The sequence below is a fragment of the Chrysemys picta genome, chromosome 4 (genome assembly GCF_011386835.1).
Source record: "Chrysemys picta bellii isolate R12L10 chromosome 4, ASM1138683v2, whole genome shotgun sequence".
NCBI lineage: Eukaryota > Metazoa > Chordata > Testudines > Emydidae > Chrysemys > Chrysemys picta.
The window spans coordinates 93131178-93157612 of NC_088794.1; the positions used below are offsets into that span (position 1 = coordinate 93131178).

At 40.4% G+C, this 26435-nt stretch overlaps 1 protein-coding gene across 2 annotated transcripts in view; it reads left to right on the forward strand.

The window, feature by feature from the left end:
* LOC101934938 (cytosolic phospholipase A2 epsilon) overlaps positions 1-25320 on the forward strand; it is a 46087-nt gene extending 20767 nt beyond the window's left edge. For both annotated transcript variants that reach the window (XM_024106616.3, XM_024106617.3), the window contains exons 6-20: positions 294-336; positions 1497-1560; positions 3199-3359; positions 3499-3582; positions 7179-7216; positions 7950-8106; positions 8833-8969; positions 9862-10084; positions 12531-12645; positions 13941-14078; positions 16089-16196; positions 17711-17902; positions 18762-18928; positions 20061-20247; positions 22911-25320. In XM_024106616.3, coding sequence (XP_023962384.2) covers positions 294-336; positions 1497-1560; positions 3199-3359; positions 3499-3582; positions 7179-7216; positions 7950-8106; positions 8833-8969; positions 9862-10084; positions 12531-12645; positions 13941-14078; positions 16089-16196; positions 17711-17902; positions 18762-18928; positions 20061-20247; positions 22911-23149 — 2053 coding nt within the window. In that variant the 3' untranslated portion in view covers positions 23150-25320. The remainder of the gene's footprint in view (positions 1-293; positions 337-1496; positions 1561-3198; positions 3360-3498; positions 3583-7178; positions 7217-7949; positions 8107-8832; positions 8970-9861; positions 10085-12530; positions 12646-13940; positions 14079-16088; positions 16197-17710; positions 17903-18761; positions 18929-20060; positions 20248-22910) is intronic.
* Positions 25321-26435: the final 1115 nt, after the last annotated feature.

The following is a 26435-nucleotide window of genomic DNA, read 5'->3' on the forward strand; positions in this document are numbered from 1 at the left end:
ACTACCCTGTTTTGGCACAATGAGCAGTCTCTGCTCAGCAGAGCTGTAGTACTGGAATAGTAGGAGCATTAAAAAGCCAGATTTATTTAGCGTTTCCCAGGAATGTGAGGAAAACTGGAAAATACATTGAGAATTACTCCTGTTGCTAGCCTGTACTGTCAGACCCAACACTTCCAAAAGTGACAAAAAAATTAAAATAAGCAAAATACAAATAAAGAACAGAAATGGCAATTCATATCCTTAAATTATTTAAATACTAGTTACGAACTGAGTATGTTTCTTTTTATTTTTAGTCCAGATCTTCCTGAAAACATTGCTACGAATGGTGTATTAGTGGTAATTTTTATTTTCTATTATCTTTCCTCTACTGCAGGGGTAGGCAACCTATGGCACGCGTGCCAAAGGCGGCACACAAGCTGATTTTCAGTGGCACCCACACTGCCTGGGTCCTGGCCACCGGTCCGGGGGGCTCTGCATTTTAATTTAATTTTAAATCAAGCTTCTTAAACATTTTAAAAACCTTATTTACTTTACATACAACAATAGTTTAGTTATATATTATAGACTTATAGAAAGAGCCCTTCTAAAAATGTTAAAATGTATTACTGGCACGCGAAACCTTAAATTAGAGTGAATAAATGAAGAGTTGGCACACCACCAAAGGTTGCCAACCCCTGCTCTACTATATAGTAATGCACATCATACTGCTTTGAACAGAGAATGAGTTGCCCCACAATTATCCTTCCAACACAAAATCTCTTCTGAGGAATAGGCTGGCATTGGATCCCAGTGAACATGACAGTCAGCTTTCCCACACATCTCCCATGTTAGGAGAAACTGAACTGGAAGAGCTGTGAACTGCCCCAAGCTGTGCTCCTCCAAAGTCCCACAGAGTGTCACCGGATGGCAAAGACTAGAAGTGGTACAGCTGTGAGCATCCTCACAGCCAGTGTTCCCGCACCATTATCTAGAGTGACTCCTGTTGGGAGAAGCTAAAATTGGAATAGCTGTAAAATTTCCCATACACCATTACCTACAGTGTGGCTGGTATGAGGTAGCAATATATCTATATAACTGTAAAGCTTCTTCTATGGCTGGTCCTTTCAATTACCGCTGTTATTTCAGTAGCTTTCTCTCATTTTTCCCCCTGGAGAATCTATTGTCTCCTTGGTGCAGGCCTGAGGATACTTCTGTTTTCTCCATCCGTATACACCCATCCTAGAAGTCATATAGTAAGTCTCAGCCCACCATCCTTTCAGCCGAGGACTAGACATGAATCTTTCCAAAGACTTTCATTGGAAGCTGTTGCAGAGCATCATGAAGTAATTAGTCCTCCCAAGGGCTGATCTTGCGGTCTGCACAACACTCCCGCCTCCTTTCCATCTGGATAGAATATATGCGTTCTTATGTTCTTATAGCAAGAGACTAGCAGGGGAATCACACTTAGTTTTGTCTGTCTCATTTTATCTATCTTTTATTCATTGTCTCTGTTACAGTCTCGTGAAGTTTCCTGTTTGGAAGTTCAGGTGAATGAGGGGAGGATGAAGAAGGAACCCACAGGTTAGTACTTCCTTAACTGGTAGAGTTGGATGAAACTGGTTAAAATTTTATAGCAAAATTTCAACAGAAAAATATCTGCCATTTCTGGGGTGATTTGTTTCTATGCATTACAGTAAGGGCATTCCGTGCTTTAAAGGAAAGGAGAAACTCCCAACATTTCCTATGGGCTTTGGATCAGATTCTAATTGATCAGACAACATATAGGGAGTATTACATCATTCACAGTTGAACACCAACTGTAGTTAATTAAACAGTTGTTGTTGGATGCTCATAGCTTTCTGAAACATTCATATACGGAGAGGAAATTTTCCATGCCTGATCTAGTCCAAGAGTTGGAGTGAAATGTCTCCAGGTGTTTGAGTTCAGAGAAGATGGGAGTAAGTGGGGTGAGAAACAAAACTCTTTTCTCAATTTAAAAATTTCTAATTGCCCTTTTTCAGACACAAATACCAGCAGTTTGAGACCTGAAATATACTCTATATTACCCGAGATACTCATTGCACATCTTGGGCTGTGCATAGCCATTTTGTTTCCTCTATATCCATAGCCTTATGGATTTGCAATGCAACTTTTAAAATATTCTGTGTTGGTCCCTGATCCAGCAAAACATGTAAGCACGCGGATCACCACATTGAAGTCAGGGACGCTTGCTCTCATGCTAGATCAGAGCCCAAGTTTCTTGACTGAGAAAATCCTTTTAGGGATTTCATGGTTGGCCTATATAGCCTTAAATATGTGGATTGATGTGGTACTTTCCCTGTTGTTCATAGAGAGGGGAGAGGTGGGCCCAAACCAAACCTATCTACTGTAAATACCAATTTTAAGTTTATATGGACAAACTTTTGAATTCTCTGAGTGCAAAAAGTGTCTAAAACATTGCATAAGAGCTAAAAATGTTTTAACACTCCCTTGCTAACTGAAGAATAATCAAGTAGATGAAGGGTTGGATTCTCATTGATTTCACTGAGCTGGTTTGAAAATCCCACCCTTCCAGAAACAGGAATTTCCAGAGAAAGTTATAATCAACTGAAACCAGTGGTTTTGAATGTGTGTTTTATCTCACCAGCAGTGAAAGAATTGCTACTGCAATGCTCTAACACTCCGAGCAAGAATTATAGTGCAGATCATTAGAATATAATGAGATTTGTTTTATAAAGGAACTAAAGCTGAAGCCAAGATGCACATATAAATCAGTATAATTATTTATGTAACCTAAACCACTGACTGTCAAAATTAATATAACATAAAGTAAAAGAGCTTTTCTGTATTGGAGTGTAATATAACTAAATGAATGTCTCTCTTATAGGGCAATCCTCCCAATTACCTGAATCCCTTTTATCCGGAACTCCCTTGTATTCTACAGTGTAAATGCCTTATGGCCTGACTGTGAGAGATGCCAAGTCCCCTCATTGACTTCACTGGGAGTTGATGGTGCTCACAGGACTGGGCCCCTAGACAATGTTTATTATGTCTATAAAAAATTATGGATACATGGTTTATATGGTGTCTTGGAACATTATTGGCTTATTAAGCAGCATCCACATTATGAACTCAATGTAGAGAACTCTGAAATGTTGTTTTAAATTAGTTAAAGATGTGATAATCATGGGTTCAATGTTTGTTTTGTCACCTGTTTAGAAAGAAAATTCGCTTTTACAGTGGAAGGATCCTATGAAGGAACCCAGAACCTTTCACTGAGCTCCTGCCTTTGTCCTGCTTCTCCTGCCAGATTCCACTATATCAAGTATAATCACTCAGAACTGGGCATTGCACTACCAAAGATGAGACAGCTCTCTGTGGTACGTTATCATCACGGACCTTTATGAACACAGCTCATTCGTTTATCTTTTCTGGGGACTTGGAAGTGTGGGGGCGAAATGTTTAACCATTTCCTCCTTGTTGTATTACAATTAACCTCTCCTACCATTTTCTTTTTAGACTTCCTCAAGTCAAGATGAAAGTGAGTCCCTGACTCTAGCTCTGAATTCACTTCCCATTCAAGATAAAGTAACAATAGGAGAGGTGAGTGTCAACTCACCAGTCTTGATAGAATAAATACCAAACCAGGATGTTTTCAACTTACAGGGAAACAACTTTGCATTGTTGCTAAACTCCAGTCAGTTTATATGTTGTTGCATACACACAGACACATACACATGTTAAAAGAACATGAAGGTTGCAAAGTCAAGCACTTGAAAGTTAGGAAATTGCCTGTATAACTTCAGTTCGGTTCCCTTAAGCATATGCATTATAATACAGTTTTTAATTATATGACTACATGCTATTTTTTCCACAGGACCTTTGCCTCATTCAGTTCACAGGATGGATGGTACTCATTTAATAAGCAGCTGTTCAGTATTTTGATATCTCCTCATTGTTAAATTTGTGGCCTCAAGCCTTTACTGCCCACTATTCAAACCCTGCTCCACAGACAAAATTATTAATTTCCTCATGGGATTTTGTATGGTGCTCATCACTAAGGCTGCGAGTTTGTCATGGAGGTCATGGAAGTCATGGATTCTGTGACTTTCCAAGAACTCCATGACTTCTGCAGTGGCCAGTTCTTCAGGACAGCATTCAACTGCCTTAACCATGAGACCATCCTTTCACTTTCTGTAATTCTCTGCACACCATTCACTACATACCTTCCAACTTCTGCAACAAATGAGACAGGGATCCCATAGACAAAAGACTTCTTTACTATACAACCCAGATGCATCCTCAGAACAGATCAATTCTGAGCACTGAATGAACCAGGGTCCTGTGGGGAAAAATAGTTTGTAATCAAAAATTTAAGACTGTATCATCATGTGGATGCACAAAAAGCCAAATTAAGGTTGCACCAGTAACCTTAATTGTGGCATTTCTTAACTTGTGAATGCTTGACAGTGAAAACTTAATATTCTTTTAATGGTTTTTTGTAATTGTAATTTCGGATGTTTTAAAAATAGCAAACTGAAAAAAACAGAAATTCCATCATATGGCATCATATTGACACCCATATGGATCATCATCAGAGTTGGAACTTTTACATTCACTATCCAGACATCTGCCTCTTGATCTAATGGAGTAACTGACAGCAGTAGTAGGTTGTCATTCTCTATATGGAACAGCACTAGAAGGGGATGTGACACATGCCCTTTGCTAGTGGGTTTCACAGATATTTGCTGACAGCAGAGGAATTTAGAGATTCAGGAATATTGGGTCCCATTCCAAGCTCTGGAGGTTAGCACATTTAGTGGTCAAAGATCCTTCTGTACATTGCCACCAAGATTGATCCCTTCTCCTTCATCTCTTTCCACCTGTCCATGGCTTAGTCCCCTCTTTTCCACACCGTCTTCACATTTCAATCCAAATCTCCTTGCCTAGCCAGTCCCAGTCATCACTCCAACTCTCAGTCCCATTCTCCACCCACTCAAAGCTTCAATCCCAATCTTCCTGCAGTCTGTGTCCCACTGCCTCCCAGTCTCCCCCCACACCTTCCAGTCCCAGTATCCTTCCCCCGTCAGTTTTAGTCTCACCCCCCTCCCAAATCCCACTCTGTTCCTTTTTTACCTCCCTCACAGTTTCGAGTCCCAGTTTCACCCTGTCACCCCAGCTCCTTATCCCAATCTACTTTTGTTTTTCTTCTTGGTCTGGCTTTTGTTTCACAGAATTACAATTTAGTCAAATTTGGGTGGATTTTCATGGGAATAACAAATGGCACATCCTTGACAGAAAGGCCAAATTTCAAGTCCCTGCTCCAGAGCATTGGGACACTGCAACTTCCAATGAAAATGTTGTAAGAATTTTTCTAACATGAACAAAAAAAATAATTTTTCCTTAAACTCATTCCCGGAAATGACTGAACATATTGTCTGAAACTTTCCAAAAATATTCATCCTGAGGCAGAAACCCAGCATGGAAAATTTTAGCCCAAACATTAAAGCCTGGCAAAGTTACAAACAATTGAAAACACAGGGTCTATAATGGGAATTTTGGGCAACCTTAATAAAAGGTGGTGCTACCAGACTTTCCTATAATAGGAGAATTTCTTTGTGCTCTGTGCATCAGCCTAGCTCTCAGGACCGGCTCTAGGCACCAGCAAAACAAGCTGGTGCTTGGGGCGGCACATTTTTAGGGGCGGCATAGCCGGCGCCAGAATGCCGCCCCTAAAAATGTGCCCCGGCCGCCCTAGCTCACCTCCGTTGCTGCTGCCATGGCGCGCGAAACAGCTGATTCGCGTGCCGCTACTCCCCCTGCCTCCCAGGCTCTCAAGCCTGGGAGGGAGGGGGAGATCCCGAGCGGCCGTTTCGCACGCCGCTGCTCCCCCTCCGTCCCAGGCTTGAGAGCCTGGGAGGGAGGGGGAGAAGCGGCGCCCGCGCCGCAGCCACTCAGAGTCTCCCCCTCCCTCCCAGGCTCTCAAACCTGGGAGGGGGAGACTCCAAGTGGCCGCTGCGCGAGCGCCGCTTCTCCCCCTCCCTCCCTCCTAGGCTTGAGAGCCTGGGGGGAGGAGGCAGGGCTGCAGATTTGGGGAAGGGGCGGAGTTGAGGCGGGGCTGGGGGTGGGGCAATTAAAGAATGGGGTGGGGGGGCGGCCAAAATTGTTTTTGCTTTGGGCGGCAAAAATCCTAGAGCCGGCCCTGCTAGCTCTGCCTGCTTTGGGGAGGGATTTACTTCTTCCATGCCTTCCTTCATCAGGGAAGATGAGAAATGGAGTCCAAATTAAAACAACAACAACAAACCAGAGTGAAATCCACACAAACATGTAGGATAAATGCATGTAAAAAATCAGTTTGCACCCAGAGAGTTGGAATCTCAGATGGTCTAAATTAGCATATTCTTATTGACCTCAATGGAACTATGCTGATTTATAATAGCTGAGGTTCTGGCCCATTATTAACTCATGTCCATGACTAATTAGCCTGGGATTTAGAGCATAAATTGGTATGCCATAGTTTGTTTAAAGGTGGCAATTACTGGCTGAGGCCTTAAGTCTTTTAAACTGGTACAGGTGCCTGGAAACATTGAGTTAAAATATTAGACTGAGAATTAACTAGTGGTGTTGAGTAGAACTGTGTGAAAGTTTTCAGATGAAACTTTTTTATGAAAAATACAGATTCGAGTTGATGAAAACTTTTCACAAATTTGTGTTGAATTTGCTGTGTTGTTTCAGTTGAAAAAACCCCCAATAAATTAAAAAAATGAAAAACCTTATTTTTTAAGTGAAAGGCTTTTGATTTTTCAATTCAAAATAACTTTGTTTCAAAATGTAATAAAGATTTAAAAACTTGAAAGTAAAACATTTTATTTTGTGCTGACTGAAACATTTAATTCAACCCAAAACAATTTTTAAAAATTTTTCGGTTAGCCAAAAAATTGGAAAAAAATTCATTTTGGGTCTATTCGAAACAATTCCCCCCCCCCCATTTTTTTCATTGTTCAGTAAACTAAAAAATCAGTTATTCGCTCAGCTCTAGTTTTGAGTCTGTCTATAACTATCTTTCTCGAATTATTTATGGTCAGGCTCTGTGGCTTCAGTGCTAATTGTGGGGCAGGTAAAACTCATACCAAGGCTGAGAGGACACACAAGCTTAAAAATATGATGGCTCTTATAATTTTCCCATTCTCGATTTTCAGACCAGAACGTTTGATTTGCATGTGAAGACAAAAGAATGGTAAGAGAGTCCCAATCTTGCTTTTGGATCTGTGTGGATGGACCCCGGCAGAGCCCAACTGAAATCAACAGAGCTCTGTACAGGCATGGGGGTCTGTCAGTTACAAGAGAAGGCCATTTGTTCTTTGGAAGTGGATAATGTCAGCAGAGCTCTTGCCGGGGAATAATGTCTTGCTGCAATCATTTAACAAAACATAATAATCTGTAATTGATTTCAACAGCAGATGAGAATATGTAATGAAACACAACACATTGCGAATAGGCTAATCATTTTAATGAAACTCTTTCATTAGATGCCATAGAAGCACCAGTCAAACTAGCAATTAAAAATCTGTACACACACTGGCTGGTCTGGTGTCATCGCCCTTTCCATAGCCTTGTTCTTCTACGGTACACAATTTAGGGCTCTACCCGGCAAGGGGCTGAGCTTTTTGGTGCCGATCCAGCAAAGCACATAAACCCATGCTTAGCTTTAAACGTGCTCCTAGTCCCATTGACCATTCATGGAATTAAATTTAAGCACATATTGCTTTCTCTCTCTCTCTCATTTCTTACATTAGTCTGTCTATACAGAGGTGTTGGAATGTCTTTTCTGTAAACATATCCAAGATTTTATATATCTATATCTATATATATCTATATATCTATATCTATCTATATATATAGATATATAGATATGGAGAGAGAGAGAGTTGACTACAACAGGTAATAATTGGGTTTTGCCTTGGCTTCAGGACTCAGGGCCTGTTTAACAGCTCAAGAAAACTAGATGTACGTTTGGGATTTGACCTGTGCACAGAGGAACAGAATTTCCTGAAGAGTCGGAAGAAAGTGGTTGCTGCTGCTCTGAAGAAGGTTCTTCAGCTAGAAGAGGATCTGAAGGACCATGAGGTAGTTGAGGCAGAAGAATCTTGTGTCTTGTATTGCCCCAGATGAATGCTCAGCCTATTGGGTACAAAAAGCCTGGTCCAAAGCCCATTGAAATCAATTGGGGGTCTTTCATGGTGTTTCAGTGGGAGTCACTGCTGGTGCTAGTTATGATGAGTGGTGTGTTGTTGGAGGGGGACTGAGGAAGTAGGGTGTGTCCTGTGTAGAAAGGCGATACCCAGGGGATCCTTTTCTCTCCTTTACCCAGGCCAGGACAATAGGCATATGAGTGTTCTACCCCCTTCAGGCCCCCATTTGGCTCAGGAGAAGGGTGTTCCATGAGGAAGTCTTCTCTCCAGGTCCAGTTCAGGCCAAGGAGATCTCAGGTTTGACAGACCAATGTTCTAGTCTGGACTGGCTATTCCTATGTTGGCCTCCAGGTGAATACCCTGTTTAGGAGAATCCCAAAGCTGAGTTTGATCCCAATTACCAGACATATTTAAAAAAAAAACCCACTTTGACAATGGAAGAATCTGAACTTCACTGTATTCAGCAGCAAGGAGAGTATCAAACAATTTAGAATGGAGCATATGCAGTGCCGCCCTTGTATTATTTTGCTGTGCCAGAGTTTATGGGAATGCTGTAACCACTCACATTTTTTGCTCACCTTTTGCTTATCTTTCTCCTTTTTAACTGTTAATGCTCCTCGTTGTTTGTCACCAACTTTCTGCTTTCGTGTGTGTTGAACAGGTGCCAGTCGTGGCTGTGACAACAACAGGAGGTGGGATAAGAGCTTTGACAGCCATGTATGGCAGCATTTTGGGTCTTCAGAAACTGAATGTTCTGGACTGTGTTTCATACATCACTGGCTCATCTGGCACAACATGGTAAGGAGGTCATTTTATAAGGTTTTATTTGATCCTTCTCTAAGCTTCTGGGAATGAGAGAAGTGCTCAAGGAATGTGTTATCCTGCTTGGAAATACATTACAGGGTTATTCCAGCATAGCTACAGCGTCCTAGCTATTCAGCTACAGTCCCCGTAGACACGGCCTAAGGGTAAAATTTTCAAAGTTGCCTAAGTTCCATTTTAAAAAGTGATTTAGGCACTTGGGACCTTAAGTCTCATTGAAAATCAATGAGATTTAGGCTCCCATGTCACTTTTGAAAATGAGACTTAGGCTCCTATGTCACTTAGGTACTTCAGAACATTTTCACCTAAACCTAATTTTTTCTTATTTTCTAGCTAATAGTTCTTTTCCTGGCACTTAGATTTCAGCTAGCAAAAATAATCATTACTTTAGATAATTTAACCCCATTCATGAATACCAGTGGGGAATCATTGGATAGCGTTCCGTACAGTATGTATTCTGAATGGAGTGGTGTAAAAATTACCAAATGAAACAAGGAGAGTTTACCTGAGATTTGTGAACATTTCCTCAATCCTGGGTAAGGTTTCAAGCAAACCTGTGCTGAGTTTTGACAGTGAACCTAGATTGAATTTTTTTGCATTGGAGTGGAAACCATGTTGAAACTTGGAAATCATGTGGATTTGCACATCTTTGACCCCAAACCCAATGTTGTCAGATGAGTTTCCCTCTGGGCTTTGGAATTTGTTCATCTCTGAAACTCTAAACAAAACATAGGTCGTGTGAGTTTAGCTTAAGTGAAGGGAATCTGAAAAAAGTTTGCATGAAGCTTTGCCACATAGATCCTTTGAGTTTCACAGGCTCCTAATTCTAATTCACTGTTGTCTTTAACATAGTATTTTCTGTTCCCAGGACCATGACAAACTTGTATGAAGATGATGATTGGTCACATAAGGATCTAGGGGAGCTAATCATTGAAGCTCGGAAGCAAGCATCCAAATCCAAAATGAGTGCTTTTTCCTTGGAAAGTCTGAAGAATTATCATAGGGAGCTCAGTCAACGCACCCAAGCAGGATACAAGACATCTTTTATAGATCTCTGGGGGCTCATGATTGAATCCATGTTGAATGATGGGGTACTGTATACATCCCTCTTTTCACTAAGGATTATGGTCTCTTTCTAAAAATTAAGAGAGAATTAAACCCTAGGAAGAGAGACCCATACAATATCTTTATAGAGTTATTCACTCAAAGAAATTCCACTGGGTTGATGGCAAATCAATATCTCATGCACAGAATAGGACCTTATGATCACATGCTAATGATAGTGAGATACAGAGAGAGTTACTAAATTTTGTGACTTAGTGAATAAATGAACAACAGAAGAGAAACAAATCAAGGGCAATGAAACACGTACTGCATTTTCATGTATTTTCTCAACTGTAGTTTCAGGCTAATTATTTAGGACAGAGGTTCACAACGTGAAGGGTTGCAACCCTCTTGCCCTTCTCACAGAGTGAAATGGCAGAGGGGAACCTGGCTAGATCCTGACTAAATGAAAGGGGAATTCAGATGTGTGTGGGCAAGTTTTTGTTATGGAAAAGGGGTATCAGTATGGAGAAGATTGAGAACCACTGATAAGTTAATATGGACACTCCCCAATTTACGCAAGCGTTCTGTTCCGGAATGCCTTGCATAACTCGAATTTTGCATAAATCGGGAATGTATACCTGACCATTATGCAAAAAAAAAAACCCCCCACAAACTTTCTAGCTTACGGATTTTTTTCCGTAAGTGCGGATTTACATAAGTCGCGTTTGCGTAACCCGGAGAGCATCTGTAATCCAGAGTATATTAGTAAATTAAAGAGATAAGGTGGGGGAGGTAATATCTTTTATTGGATTAGTGAGACAGTTAGCCAGAGCTCACTAACAGAAGTTGGTCCAATAAAACATATTATCTCACCCATCTTGCCTTTCAAATATCCTGGGATTGGCACAACCACAACACGGCATATACTAGTAAATGTTGTGTAGCATATTTAGTAAAAAAATAACCAAATCTTAGTGTGCTGAAGCTCCCCTAGAGCATCAGCTACTAAATCTTTGCTGAGAACTGGAGACTGTCAATTTTTGTGGTGGTTATAAGGGGTGTCATTTAGCAAGGTGTACGTTAGTGAGGTTCAACTGTATTAAAGTACATTGTATGTTCAATGCAGTCATTAAAAATATATAGTGGAGCTATGGCTCTGTCAGACCTTAAACTTACAGGACCTTTAAAATTGCTGTTCATCAGCTTGTGGCAGCTGTTTTGGATTTTATCTCAAGCGGGTGTTTCTGTGGCTAACTTTGAAAGTTATTGTAAGACGTGCACAAGCAAAGCTTGAAAAATCATAGTGTCTCAGTGGTATTGCCACACTAATGGTGAAAGAAGCCCTTTCAAATTTTATGGGCAAAGCCAAACCCCTTTTTCATGTGACATTTTTCTTTCTTATTCTCGGGCCAGAAGTTATTTTGTAAAATTTGATAAAATTCTGTTTCGCTGTTTTGAGAGATTGTTTTAAAAAAAATATTTCATTTCAGATTTTTTCCCTCACTATAGATACAGTAGAACCTTAGAGTTACGAACACCTTGGAAACGGAGGTTGTTTGTAACTGAAATATTTGTAACTCTGAACAAAACGTTATGGTTGTTCTTTCAAAAGCTCACAACTAAACATTGACTTAATACAGCTTTGAAACTTTACTATGCAGAAGAAAAGTGCTGCTATCCCTTTATTTCTTAGTAGTTTATGTTTAACACAATATTGTACTGTATTTGCTTTTTATTTTTGTCTCTGGTGCTGCCTGATTGTGTACTTCCGGTTCCAAATGAGGTGTGTGGTTGACTGGTCAGTTCATAACTCTGGTGTTCATTACGTTGAGGTTCTACTGTATCTCAATATTCGCTTTTTCTAAAAAAAACAAACTTTGGAATTAATTTGGGAGGAGTGTCATTGACATGGTGGCTTGACAAAATCATATTTTAAAAAGATGACATTCAAATATAGGAGAACAGTAGAAATAGCATTGTCTATCCTATTTTTTGCACAATACATGAAAATGCAATGCTAAGGATATACTGTTTAGTCTGCAAATTCTAGTATCACACATTGAAATAGAGTGTAGGCTGGTTAATAGGATCCATCTTAACCAAGACCACTCAGAGGCCCCTGACTTCTACCCAAATCTCTCTTCCTGTGAGTGAAGTACATAGAGGAGAACCTAGGAGGGAATTCAGACATTTCAGTGACTTCCAAACTCAGATGTTGTGGTAGTGCAATGATTAGTGTATGCAGCACCTCCACCAGTACATGGAGCTATATCCTTATTTTAGTGTTAAGTTGTTGTCTTGTGTGTTATGTTGTTGATCTGACCTGAGGGAGGAGTGGGGGTTAGCAGAAAGTTCAGTCCTGTCAGTGTGTGCTGGAGTTGGTACCTGCAGTAGCCCAATAGAACTCTGTGATTCTATAAGCAAGTATTACAGTAGATTCTTGTGTCATTGCTGTTGTTTCTCAGTTAACCATTTTTTCTTCAAAAACAGAAAGATGAACATAAACTCTCAGATCAGCAACGGGCAGTGAATTGGGGTCAGAACCCACTGCCCATCTACCTGGCTCTCAATGTCAAGGACAACATTACCACTAAAGATTTTAGAGGTAATGATTATATTTCAGAGTTACAGCTGAGTTTAAATCTAAGAAGTTCCTACTTAGGCTTGGACACACCGATGGGATAACACGGGAACCTTCCAAACTTTCACCCTGTGACTGAAACAATCCTATTAGGAGGGTTAACAAAGTTTGCATACTTTAGCATACATATATTATTGTGTTTCCTTATGTGTGTGCACATATACACTGGGATCTAGCCAGGGCCTGAAGTTAAATGTGCAGAATTATGGTGAAATAGGTTGTTCTCCCAGTATTACTCCATCAGCCTGATTGGAAGCAGGGATTGTGGACATCTTGTAAGAGCCCATTCTCATGAGATTTCCAGACACATCTTGCAGACCTTAGAGGTCTAGATATTCAGTTAAGTATCTGAACTTATAGGCCCTTAAAGAAACTAATTCTCTGAACCTTTTGGAGATCACTCACCACTAGTTCAGTGCTTCTTTTGCATGACAAATCAAAAGGAATAGAAGTCAAATTACATCCTGGTCTCCCTTTCATTGGAGGAACGAACCCTTTCCTCAATGAAAAGGAAGTTGAATCTATGTTCTCTTTCAGACCCAATATTGCTCCATCAATGAATCTGAAATGGACAGGAAGTGGAAAACAAAGTGGTGTTACACTATTCTCGATCTTCATTTGACACATTCATAATTCTGATTTAGAGGGTGTACATGGGATTGAAGTGATGCATAGACCTCTTGCTGGCCCTTGCATAGGGACAAATATCACCCTATATGTATCGCTTACATTTACTTTGGTACATGAGTGTTCTGACCATTGTCAGATTAATTGTAAATATACCTTTTACCCATTTGAAATAAAATGTTTATATCCACAGAGCACTAATCCCATTCCACTGAGAGTTCCCATCCATTCTCTTTGCAAGAGTGGCTATGCTCCCCAGCGTTTGCAATGCTGCCCACCTTTAGGTCCTGTCAGGGGAGAGCTACTTGAATTGTCATTTGGGGCTGCATAGGAGCCCTGTCACTATAGGTTGCCATGGGGACATGCTGACTCATTACTCCTCCCCATTGTTCCTAGCCTTGCCCCTCTTCTGCTACTTTGGTTGATTGGCTGCAGGCTCCCCCATGGAGGGGTTTGGGGTTCCTTGAGCCGCCACAACCCCCAGACTGGGTGGACCAAGGTGAACTATGTTATAACCTGAAAAAGCTGAAACTCAGAAGGTTTATTCTACTTTTGACTCTCTTTACCTGTTGGCTAACACCATGTCTAGTTACCCACTGCAGTTAAATAGTTTTTTGTGGCTCTGTTTGCAGAGTGGGTGGAGTTCACCCCCTATGAGGTGGGATTCCTGAAATATGGAGCCTTTATTCGTGCGGAGGATTTTGGAAGCGAGTTCTTCATGGGCCGGCTGATGAAGAAGCTCCCAGAATCTCGGATCTGCTTCATGCAAGGTGTCTTATTCACTTGGGAAAGTGTTTACCTAATAAGAACACTAATAGCAATGGAAACCAGTGCCTGGCAAGCCACTGTTCTGTGACTGGTTGTAGTGGTGCAGTATTAATTGCAGAAAATGTTTCTATACCTTAATGAGCAGCAGATAAAGTTAAATGTGATTCTAAATCTTCCTAATTGTTCTAAACAGTTGCACTTGGTTTCATTTTCTTGTGATTCCAAATGATAGATTCAGAGCAGATATGAGATTTTATACACCTTTAACACCTGAGTTTGCAGAAAACATCACACACTTTTATATTCCAAATCTCTGCAGTTCAGCCCCTTAGGCGTAGCTCTACTGTTAATTTAGAACCCTGAGGAATACAGCACGATAACATTGAAAATTTAACCCAATAAATAGCAGCATGTCTAAGCCCAGTAATAATGTCTTTCATTCATACTGTATGCCAACATCTCTTCAAGGATTTAAAGAATAGTTACATGTATAAACAATATATAGTAGCAAACGGGGGGTTATGAAAGAAGCTGGAGAAGCAACGTATAAAAGAAAATTATATATCCACAGAAATTTGAAAAAAGAGAATAAATAGAGATATAGAAAGTCTGCTATCTTCTGGCTGTTAGAGAGATAAGAACTAGAGCACCTCAGAATTTTTTTTGAAAAATTGTTTTCATTGAATAATGCTGATTTGTCCAAACTGAAACTGTGAAATTTCCTGACTTAACAGAAAAAAAAGTTGGAAATTGTCAAAATGGGAAAGTATATTGTCATGTTGGTTTTCTGCTTCAAAATGATTTTTGTTTTGAAATGTAATCTAATTGGATGGGGGAAAGGGTCTAATAAAAGAAAAAAGTTGAAATCAAAATGCAAAATTTCAAAATTATCAAAACAAAATGTTTCAATTGACCCGAAGTGGGGGAAAAATTGGAATTTTCATTTGCAAATATTTTTGAGATTTTTGACTTTCAGAAATGGGCAGAAAAATGTGAACTCTCAAAAATATTTGTGGGATGGGAAAACTGTGTCCCATCCACCTCTAATGATAACCTCTGTGGCTGATTCCCTGAATTCGTGCTGATTAGAGAGAGTTTTAATTTTAATTTTTTTTATTAAAATGCCTTTCTATTAAAACAAAGACTTTTGAAAAAGGCTATTTATGTATTTTTAATGTTCTGGGTTTTTATCAAACTAAATATTTTGAACTGTGTTCCCTTCCACTTTTCCACCCTTCCATTCCTGTTTGCTACTGAATGCAGTAGAATGAATGATATCTAGGGTTCTCCCTCACCCCCCACACTTTTTTGCTTTTCTTTTCTCTGTTTCCTTCGGCCACTCTGTAACTTTTCAAGACTTTTTCCACTTTGGAAAAGTTACAGAATGGCAAAAGGAAAAAAAAAAAACAAAATAAGTTGGGAATGGGGGAGCCTGACTTTGGAGATTTTTTTTATTCTACTGCATTCAATGACAAAAAGGGAGGGAAAAAAGAGAAAGGGGACAAATTAAAATTCAAAATTGTCAGACATATTTCAGGGAAAAAGAAAAACAAATTGTTCCAGGTCAAACACTAGGAAATGGAAACAACTTTGAAATATCCTGTGAAGTTTTTACCATTTTTGAACCACCTCTCTCATTGAAATACAGAGTTCCAACAGCTGAGGAGCAAAAGCTGGATTGAGGAATCTGCCAATATTTGGATCTAGGTGATAGTCCAATTTCAGAGGTCTCTTATTTTGGTAATTTACAGTGATTATAAATATGGGTGTAAATCAGCTTTGCAAATTTAACTCATATAAGATCTACAGACATTGCACCCTCAGGAGAGACTTGCTTTACATCCTTCTTTTCCTGCTCCAGGAATCTAGTTGTAGAAGCCTGGGCTATATGTTAAAATTAGAAAGAAACGTGAAACAGATTTGTGGGGAGGGACAAAAGGTCATGTTCACTACAAATGCATCAGTCTTCACTTGGACTCATATGTTGCTATTAAATCTCTTCCCCTTGATAGGAATGTGGAGTAGTGTATTTTCCAAGAATCTCTTGGATGCATGGCATGCAGCTGACAATTCAGAGGACTTCTGGCACAGATGGACCCAAGACAGAGTGACTGAAATAGGTAAATCTGGCATTCCCTTCCATTTTGTTTTGATTGCTCCTGTATGCTCATCTGATGTGAGAACTATACCTGGGCAGTGTGCTCATTCTCAGGGCCAGGGCAGGGCCAGGAAAGGTAAGCAATGGCTGGTGTTGCTGAATAGCACTCTCTTTGATTGATCTTGAAGCAGCAATAATAAGATACTCTTTAGGTGAAGGAGAGTTGCCATAGTGTAGGGCCTAATGAAAAGGAGCTAAGAAAAAATGAGGTAGTCTCAAGATGTTGTCTCATAAGGACCGTGAAGAAGAATTTCCTCTACTGAACTTAGTGTTCATGCAGGAAAGCACTTAGTGTTGCTTCCCACATAAAGCATATTTTGCCTGTGTTCTGGAATCTCTGCTAACCCCCCAGTTTGTTTCCAGATGCAATTCAAAATGTTGCTTTTTACTCTAAACATTTCCCCTGGACTACGTTGGACACTCCCTTATTCCTTGTGTGAAACAGCGGCAACTAAGGTCAGCTGGACTGCACAAACTAACACCTTTGGGTGTAAATGGGTGGGGCTGATAGCAGGGCATTTTCAATGAGGGGTCTTTGACGCTACAATTTGCCTCCCCTTTTCTCTGCATTTGCTGACTTTGAGGTCACGTTACAAAGTCAGTCTATTTCCCCAGTTTTCCTAAGCTAGGTCTTACACTAGGGAATTATGTCGTTATAACTATGTTGTTTATGAGTATATGAAATCCACCCCTGAGCGATCCAATTAAACCGACATGACCCCCTGGTGAAGACAGTGCTATGTTGATAGGAGGGCTTCTCCTGTTGACACAGCTACTACCTCTTGTGAAGGTGGAGGTGAAGTACCTATGCCAATAGGAGAACCTCTCCCATTGGTGTCAGTAGTGTCTTCACTGAAGTGCTACAGCTGCGCTGGTCCAGTGTTTTAAGTGTAGACTTGCCCTTACTGTTGGGGTTCTGTGGGAGTAAGTAGAGCAGGGGAGGGAAATGTTAGTTTTGCTGGGACCAGGAAACTATTAATATGGGCTTTAGGCCTACTGGATTTGAATGTTGTTGTTTTATTTTTTGTAATGTATACATATTTATTTTATTTGGACCTTTACAAATGAGCCCTTCTACAGTTTTGAGTGCATGTATCCAATATACCACACAGGCAGTGAAACTGTGTCACAAATGGTCTTCAGAAAACCCAGATCAAGGGAGATGAAATAGTCTGGGCCAGTTCTTCCAATTGCTTCCCCCAAGGAAAAGAATATCATGACAACGTTGTCTAATTTGAATCTCAGCCCTCATTCTGAAGGTGCATTAAGGTCCTGATCTAAAGCCCATTGTTGTCTGTTGAAAGACTCCCATTGACTTCAGCGGGCTTTGAATCCAGACCTTAGGCGCATGTTTAGAAAATTATATAAATAATAAATTATTATTATTACTACTATTGCAGAAGACTATTCCACACCTCCCCCCTACTTGCCCCTACGACATGGATAATTTATGATATTTCTACCACCTTTCTTCAGAGGAAGAGCCTGATTTACCTGAGAGGCCACATGAGATGGCTACTTGTATGTACACTCCTGCAGGAGGCATTTCCAATGCACTTCGAGATATTTTAACGGATCGCCCAGCGGTATCAAAGTACCACAGTTTCTTAAGGGGTTTTCAGATGCACAACGAGTACACACAGCATGAGCAGTTTTCTAAATGGAAAGGTATAGTACTGCCACTCAGTTTTGAGTGGCTTCCTTTGAGATAATTTGGGGGTCTGGAATTTAGTTAGGGAAACTTGTATGTCTTGGAGAGAACTGAATGGGCTTTATGTTTAACTCATCCATCCTGAATAGGACAGGGAGAATGAATTAGCTTCATTTTTTAAAATCTGTTCACCCCAAATCGCAAAACTTGAAGCTAATTTTTAACAGAACTATTTGATTCATCTATTGAATTGTTTGGAGCTGAAAGTGCTTAGTAGAATTGCTTTAGTGGGACCCCACTCATTTTGCTGTAGGTCACATGGAAAAGCTCTCTCAGGTTTGGCATGATTCATAGATTTTGATGAACAGACAGAAGAGACTGAATGGACGGTCAGAAGAAATGCCTTCTCAGCCTAGGAGAGGCTGGCTACTAGAGCCAGTGCCTGGGGTGAAGTAATAGGAGGATACCAGAAATGGAATGGCCATCTATATCAGAGAGGACCCATGTCAAGGCATGGATTCTCAGCCTGAGGATCATGGCCCTCCGGGGGAGTGAGAAAGGGAATTCCATAGCTCCAGCTAGATTTTAACAACTTTCCTTTTCGCCTAGATAAAAAGGGGTCCCCAAATGATAGGAGGTGGGGTCCTGAAACTCTCCCCTCTTGTAACATGGGATCACAGTGCAAAAAATGTTGAGAACCACTGCTGTATGGCATGGGCAAGCTATAGTGGTATAGCTGTCACAAAGCAAAGGAAATTGTGCATGCCTTGGACGGGAGGGAAGCTGTACTTCTCTTTTCTGTCTGACCCTTGAAATTCAAGAGGTAGCAGATCTGCTCCTGCAATGGTTCATTTATAAGCAATACTTACCTTTCAGACACTATGCTAGACTCTTTGCCTAATCAACTGAGACACACTGCAGAGCATCTGGAGCTGGTAGATACTGCATTCTTCTTTGATACCAGTTACCCACCACTTATGAGACCAGAGAGGAAAGTGGATGTCATCCTGCATTTGAACTACAGTGGAGGATCACAGACAATGGTAAGAGTGGTCAGCTTCTCCTTTGTTTTCTTCAGTAATGGCCAGTTGTCTGTAAGTCTTTATTAGCCAGTGTTAGTAACTTCCTACTTTTAAATATTAGAAGAAAAAAGTGATTCCAGGAGGAAAAATCTTGATCTAATTTGAACTACTTTGTAGATAGTGGCATGTATCCCTGTTTTGGGAACACTGGTCTATGCACTACATTTAATTAAAGCATTGTGTGGCGTGGCACTAAGCAGTAGTGATGGTTGAAATGCCACTTCCATTAGAAACCTGTCCCATATTTTAAGGAACAAATTCAACTCTCTGACAGCCATTAGGGTTTGAATGTTCATTTTCAGTCCACATGTGATTGAAAAAAAAGTTTGATAAAACTTTTTTATTTATTTACTTCCTGAGTTATCCAAGTGTGATTTAATGAATGAAAAAATTCTTCACATGCTTGTTGGTGTTCCCATTTAAATGTCAGACTTGTTTTATGAGAACAGCTCACTAGATTTCAGTGCATTAGAGTCAGATTTTGACTGAGAGTTCTACTTCTGATTTGTCCTCAAACACAAACCCTAAAACGGAGTCTAAACCAGATCTGCCGGCCACCTCCCTGACCCATCTATATTTAAATGCAGACATTATCTTCAGTCACACCATTCTTTCCTTTGAATTCTTGCTGTGTTGTTCCCAGTCCAATTCCTGTTTTACAACTCTCTTGGCCACTTGTGTCTTTAAATGAATAGTATAATTTTGAACTGTCTTTGCAATCTGTACTAAGTGTTTTCCTGTTTTGTGCAGTAAGATTATTTTTGGACAGCCCTTCAAGGAACAAAGTAAAATGTATTGTCAGCAACCTTTTTAGGGTGACCAGATGAGGGAAAGAAAATATTGGAACACATGGGGGGAAGGTGCAAAAAAAAAAAAAAAGCTGAGTCAGTCCCACCGGCGGAGCAAAAAAGAAACCAGCACTGCCGGCGGATATCTGGACAAATTTATCGGGACGTCTGGTCACCCTAAACCCTTTGAATGTAACCCATGTGTCTCCAGTCGCTTGCATTCCTATTGGCATCCCAGTACAATCCCATCCTGACTTTTGTCTATTTGTTGGTTCTAATGTTTGTTCTGTTCTACGGTGATCTAGCCTCTGGACCGGGCCTCCACGTACTTCTCAGAGCAAGGAATCCCATTTCCTAAGCCTGTGTTGAATGAGGAAGAAAGGAAGAATCTAAAGGAGTGTTATATGTTTGAAGATGGAGAGAACCCAGATGCTCCCATACTGCTTTATTTCCCACTTGTGAATGACAGCTTCCAAAGATACATAGCACCTGGTAAGTAAATAGCAGTCAGTCGTTGCATTACAGTCAGCATGAGCAGCTTGCTCACTCTCTAGAGTTTTGTGTTTTATTTCATACCAATAAACATTTCTCTTGTCTGGGTCCCTTTTTCTACTTTCAACATGACTGACTTCTAAATGACCACTTTCAGCTGGTAATATCACTCATTTATAGAGTTTGGCCAAAAATTTTCAGTTTCCTGGCAATTCCCAAAAACTCGAAAATAAAAATTTGTTTTGGATTCAGCCAAAACCAATTTTTTTCAAAATTTGTGACGAATTGAAAAGTTTTTTATTAAAAATTCAAGCTGAATGAAATGTTTCATCTGAAATGAAATGTTTTGTTTCAATTTCAAGCTTTTTTCATTTTTAAATTTTAAAAAGTGAAAATAAAGGACATTTAAAATAAAAATGGTTTTGAATCAAAAAATCAAAATGTTTCAGTTCAAAAATATCAAAACTTTTCCCTCAATATGAACATTTCAGAGAATTTTATGTGAATTCATGAAACGTTTCTGTGTTGCAGAGTCTGAATTTTTCACTGAAAAAAAGATTCTGTTTGAAAAATTTCACCCAGCTCTACTCATTTGTTCTATATGACAGCCCTTATTTTAGTTTCACATTTACCTTAGTCTGACTCAAACTTGGTGTTATCTCACCAAGTATTAGTGTAAATTAATCAAGGGGTATGTCTATACTTACCTCCGGGTCCAGCGGTAAGCAATCGATCTTCTGGGATCGATTTATCGCATTTTGTCTAGACGCGATAAATCGATCCCAGAAGTGCTTGCCGTCGACGGCACTCCTGCTTCGCGAGAGGAGTACGCAGAGTCAACGGGGGAGCCTGCCTGCCGCGTGTGGACCCGCGGTAAGTTCGAACTAAGATACTTCGACTTCAGCTACGTTATTCACGTAGCTAAAGTTGCGTATCTTAGTTTGAAGTGGGGGGTTAGTGTGGACCAGCCCAAGACCACAAAAGTTTAACATTGAGGTTATAGAAAACATTCAGTTTAATATAGGTTCCGACACCTTTACAATATTTTTATTGTATTTTGTATTTTATTCCATGACTTGTTTTTTAGGCCTTTGTTGAACAATTTGGAAGGCCACAACAAATTATTTAAGTCTTGGATGGCTGAGAGCTAGGCTTTCAATATAAATCATGTGTTCAACATGTAAGTTACTTGAGGCAGCTGTGGGAAAAGGTGAGGCATTTGAGGTTGTAATTCTCTCCATATGTTGGTGTTACTCAGCTTTACATAACTTTTTTCATCAGATTTGGGTACTGCAGTTTTCTTGTTTTTCCAGGGTTTACCTCAGACAGGGATCTGGATAAGGAGGAGGTGAAACTGATTAGCAGACTTTGCAATAAATCCAAGGAGCAGAGCAGAATTTCAGAGCAAATTCAGAATCATTAGACTTGATTAAGCGTCTGAAAAGAATTTTTTGTTCACCTTGCTGTATAACTGGTATTAAGTGTCAATTGATGACATAGAAAACAATTGTACGCCTTCACAATTTTTTCCCTGAAACAAAATTCTGTTCCTATACTAATCTCCACTGCTCCTTCTATTGGCCACAATGATTTACAGTTTTAGATACTTTTGGACTGTCATCTACTCATGGATTATGAGGGAGTAATGGTAACTGTGTCATGTTGAAAAAGGATATGTTAATCATATGAATGTGGGTATGTGCCACTATTTTTTGTGTCTGTAGTTAGCTAAGATGACGTGGCCTTTCTCTGATGATATGGAGTCAGCCACCATCATTCATGACTTTGTCTCTTCCTGCTCAGTCTAATGCACTGTGCTGTGCTTGGGGATACTTTTGCAGACCACTTAAAAACTTCAGCGAGTACAAAATGTAGTGGACCATCTGCTCAGTGGAGTGAGCTCACATTCGCACATTATACCTGTGGTCTGTGAATTGTACTGACTTCCTGTGTACTGTGGGAGAAATTCAAGGTGCGGGGTTTCATTTATAAAACCTTGAGGACTTTAGGATCTGGCTATGGGTTCTACACACAACTGAGGTCTGGAGGAAAAGTGCTCCTTGTTGACATCTTCCAAAGTCCAAGTTTAACAGCCTTTAGAGTGCAGTGCAAAGCATATCTTTTAAGTTGAGCAGTTGTTTGATTTCAGATGATTGTTGGGAAGGTTTTTCTGATGGGGTGAAGCAGACATGAGAGGAGGCTGTTTGTACTTTATACTGTGGGCCAGGTGGTTGTTTATGTTGCAAAACTACTGGATGAATCACAGTTTTTTCTTTTTATGATCATTTCTGGAGATACCAGTTTTCTACTTCTTCCTGCTCTCAACGTCCTGTTTTATTTTTTCCTCACTGTCATTGAACCCTCTTCCTCTCCAGACTGGGTGGTAGACATGCAGTCCTCTGTAAGACCTCTATAAATGACTTTCCATGGACTGGACAGTAGGAGGTGCTGACAGCAATGCAGTCTCCTTCATCCTCACACTCATCACATTAGGGTTCAGATTTGAGACTGATGTTCCAGAGATCAAAGTACTGGATTGGTAATTAAATCTGTCAGCACCCTCTGGGCTGTTCTTGACACAGTGTATTAGATGGATATGTACCACAGCGTATAACAGGGCCTCAGTAGTGAATCCCATTGTTTCTGTTTTTTTCATTCCCCAGGTGTGGAACGCAGTGCATCAGAAATAGAACTGGGCAAAGTTGATGTCTCCAGTTTCTATTCCCCATATTCTACAAGGGAGGTCTCACTGAAGGCACAAGATTTCAACAAGCTGCTGAAACTAACTAATTACAACATCCAGAATAATGAAAACTTGATTCTTCAGGCCTTGCATGCAGCTGTGAGGCGGAGAAAACAATCTCAGACCCAGTCCCCATCCCAAGCACAGTCATCCTCCTGAAAGAAATCTTTCCTGAAACCCCTCTTCTGGCCTTCAAACAACCTCCCAATCTCTCCCAGATCATCATCCTCACAGACAAGGAAACACTAACTCAAAGCGGCATCAGACCCTGCCAGAACAACAGATGGAAAACCTGCAGACATATCTCCAATGATCAATGCCCCACTCAACACTTCTTTCAAGAAACATGGGTTCTACACATGCCTATTGCAACATGTCATGTACCTCATCCAGTGCACTAAATGCCCCAATAACAACTATGTGGGTGAAACCAGACAATCACTATACTTTTGAATGAGCTCACACAGAAAAATGATAAAGACAAAAATACCCTATCACTTGTGCTGAACGCTTTTCACAAAGCGATCACTCCATATCTGATCTCTCAGCCGTCATCCTCAAAGGAAACCTGCACAATTCCTTTAAAAGATGTGCCTGGGAGCTTAAATTCATAACTTTGCTAGACAGTAAAGTCATGGACTGAACAGAAATGCTGGATTTATGGCTTATTACAACAATCTATAACTCACTATCCCTCCCCACTCCATTTCCCCCACCCTTTCCCCCTCTGACTGGTAAGGTGCTAACAGGCTACTTTACCTTGAATGATCCCTTGAAATATGTGTCAACTACTTATGCTAAACAATCTGTTCCGCCTTGTATTTAGCTGTGATACTAAGGGCTTGGCTACACTTGCAAGTTACAGCCCAATAAAGGAGCCCCGGGCGCACTAGCTCACTCCCCATCCACACTGGCAAGGCACGTAGAGCGCTCTGTCTCCGCAGCTACAGCGCTGCTGGTACTCCACCTCGGTGAGAGGAATAACGTTTGCTGCGCCTTGGCTACAACGCACGGGCATCAGTATGAATGAGGTGTTGGGTTACTGCGCTCTGATCGGCCTCTGGAAATGTCCCATAATCTCCTTAAGTCAAGTGGCCACTCTTGTCATTGTTTTGAACTCCTGTAGGAGTGTGGAAATGCCCTTTCAAAGCTCCATTTCTGACAGCCGGCATGCAAGCCATTAGTGTGGAATGCTGTGAGTGAGAGAGCGAGGCAGGGGGAGGAGGGGTCTGCTGCTGTCTGAACTTACAAGACAGCATGCTGACATGCTCTCAGCCCCCCAAAAACCCACTCTCTTCCCGCCACATACACATAACACACTCCCTGTCACACTCCACACCCCCCGCCCATTTGAAGAGCATGTTGCAGTCACTTGCATGCTGGGATAGCTGCCCATAATGCATCGCTCCCAATGCCGCTGCAAGTGCCACAAATGTGGCCACACCAGTGCGCAAGCAGCTGTCAGTGTGGACAGACTGCAGCGCTTTCCCTACTGCGCTCTCCGAAGGCAGGTTTAACTTACAGCGCTCTACATCTGCAAGGGTAGCCATGCCCTAAGTACATTTCCCAGACCTGAAGAAGAGCTGTGTATAAGCTTGAAAACTTGTCTCTCAGAAGTCAGTCCAGTAAAAAATATTACCTCACCCACCTTGTTGCTCTAATCCTCCTGAATGCTCTATCTTCTACCACTTGGAAGTGACTAAAGCTTTCTCATGTTTGGCCAGACCAATAGATGTTTAACTTGGGATGCTTTGATGGATTCTGATTCATTCCAATTAAGTAGCCATCCCAGGAAATAAAGTTAATTGAGTCATGACCTAGGTATTTGTTTTAAGTAAAGGACAGTTCATGGTATTTTATGAAATACTATACATAATATACATATTTAAAAGCCATAATAAAAATGACAGCACAGTAAACGAGCATGTAAATAATCTTTTAAAACCTCAGTAATTCTGGTTTAAGTCAGGAATGTCTGCTCTGTGAATTGACTCTCTGTCTAATAGTTTTACTCACACACTGACTAGTCTACTTTTCTGGCTCCATTTCACTGTTGTGGAGAAAATGCAAGGATACTGCTGTGTGCATAGGGCAATCAGTGTAACTCCTCCTCAGCTATCTGTTTATTTTCAGCAACTGTTCTCTGTAGAGTGCCTAGTACCTTTTCATCTATAAAATCTCCTGTTGTTTCATTGGCATCCATGTTAACAAAATCCATAAAATCCTCGCCACTCATAAGAGGATCATATGACATTATTGATTAAAGTCATTTATTTCGGTTTTGTTCTCGCTATCACATTAATTAAATAATATCTAGCCTTTTAAAAACAGCTCGGTCAAGTGTATTCTTTCATGAATTGCTATGCTCAATGTAGCATAGAGTATCAAGGAGATTCACTTTCCTCAGTTTCATCAGCATTAACACGTTGCCTTTCACCTGTTGTTTTTATAAATGTTTTGTTTGATGGTGGCCTTTAAGTTTATAATTACGCCCATGCGCTTATTAGTCAGACCAGTCTTGTGATGTTTGAAGTAGACCATCAGCCTCCAACAGTGTCTCTTTTTTCCTGTTCATGTGGGTGTGAGCTGAAGTTATCCACCCAAAGTGAAATTTGATCAACCTCATCTTACTCTTGTTCAACACAGTGAGTGAAGCAGGAATCTTATGGCAACAACTAGTATGTGTTCATATACTTCAAGATCATATCTTAATGCATATACACAAGAGGGGAAAGGAGTAAAATACCAATATGCTGTGGAGTGCATCGGGGGGTTAGCTGCTATACAGTCACATAATATCAAACGCAGCTACTAGGTGCACTGGTATATAATTAAATAACAACGTGGTAATTATGCTGTCCTATATGCTATTGACTAGCTGATGATCCAGTACACTGACACAGAGCATGTGCAATGAAACAGCGGAGGAGACTTCTGTAAAATAAAAGCAGTGCCAATTAATTTTCATAACACTGTCAAAACAATGCATGTTAAACTGTGGTCCACAATTAAACTGCATTTAGCAAAGAACAATTGAGTTGATACCCTTCCTGTGAGTACATTAAATGATGTGTGTGTAAGCGTGAAATAGGAGATAGACCACACTTGAAAAATCAAAAAGCAGCTATGATGAGACACATGAATCTGAGTTATACATGAGATCATTTATCTACCTCTGTAAACACTCATGTATTATTCACAAGCAACAAAAGTGCTTCAAGAAAAGAAGGTACTAATAATCAAACATCACATACTGATGCATGCATCTAGTGTACAATGAACTCTGATTAAATGATAATTGTAACCAAAATATGAATGTGATGGACATAAAATTGCATGCCACGTACCATGAGGCTGCAGCCTCCACCAAGATGGCAACAATCCAACAGACAGCACATAAACTCATGCCTTTTCCTGCAGTTCCACATTATGCTTTTCCTGGCCT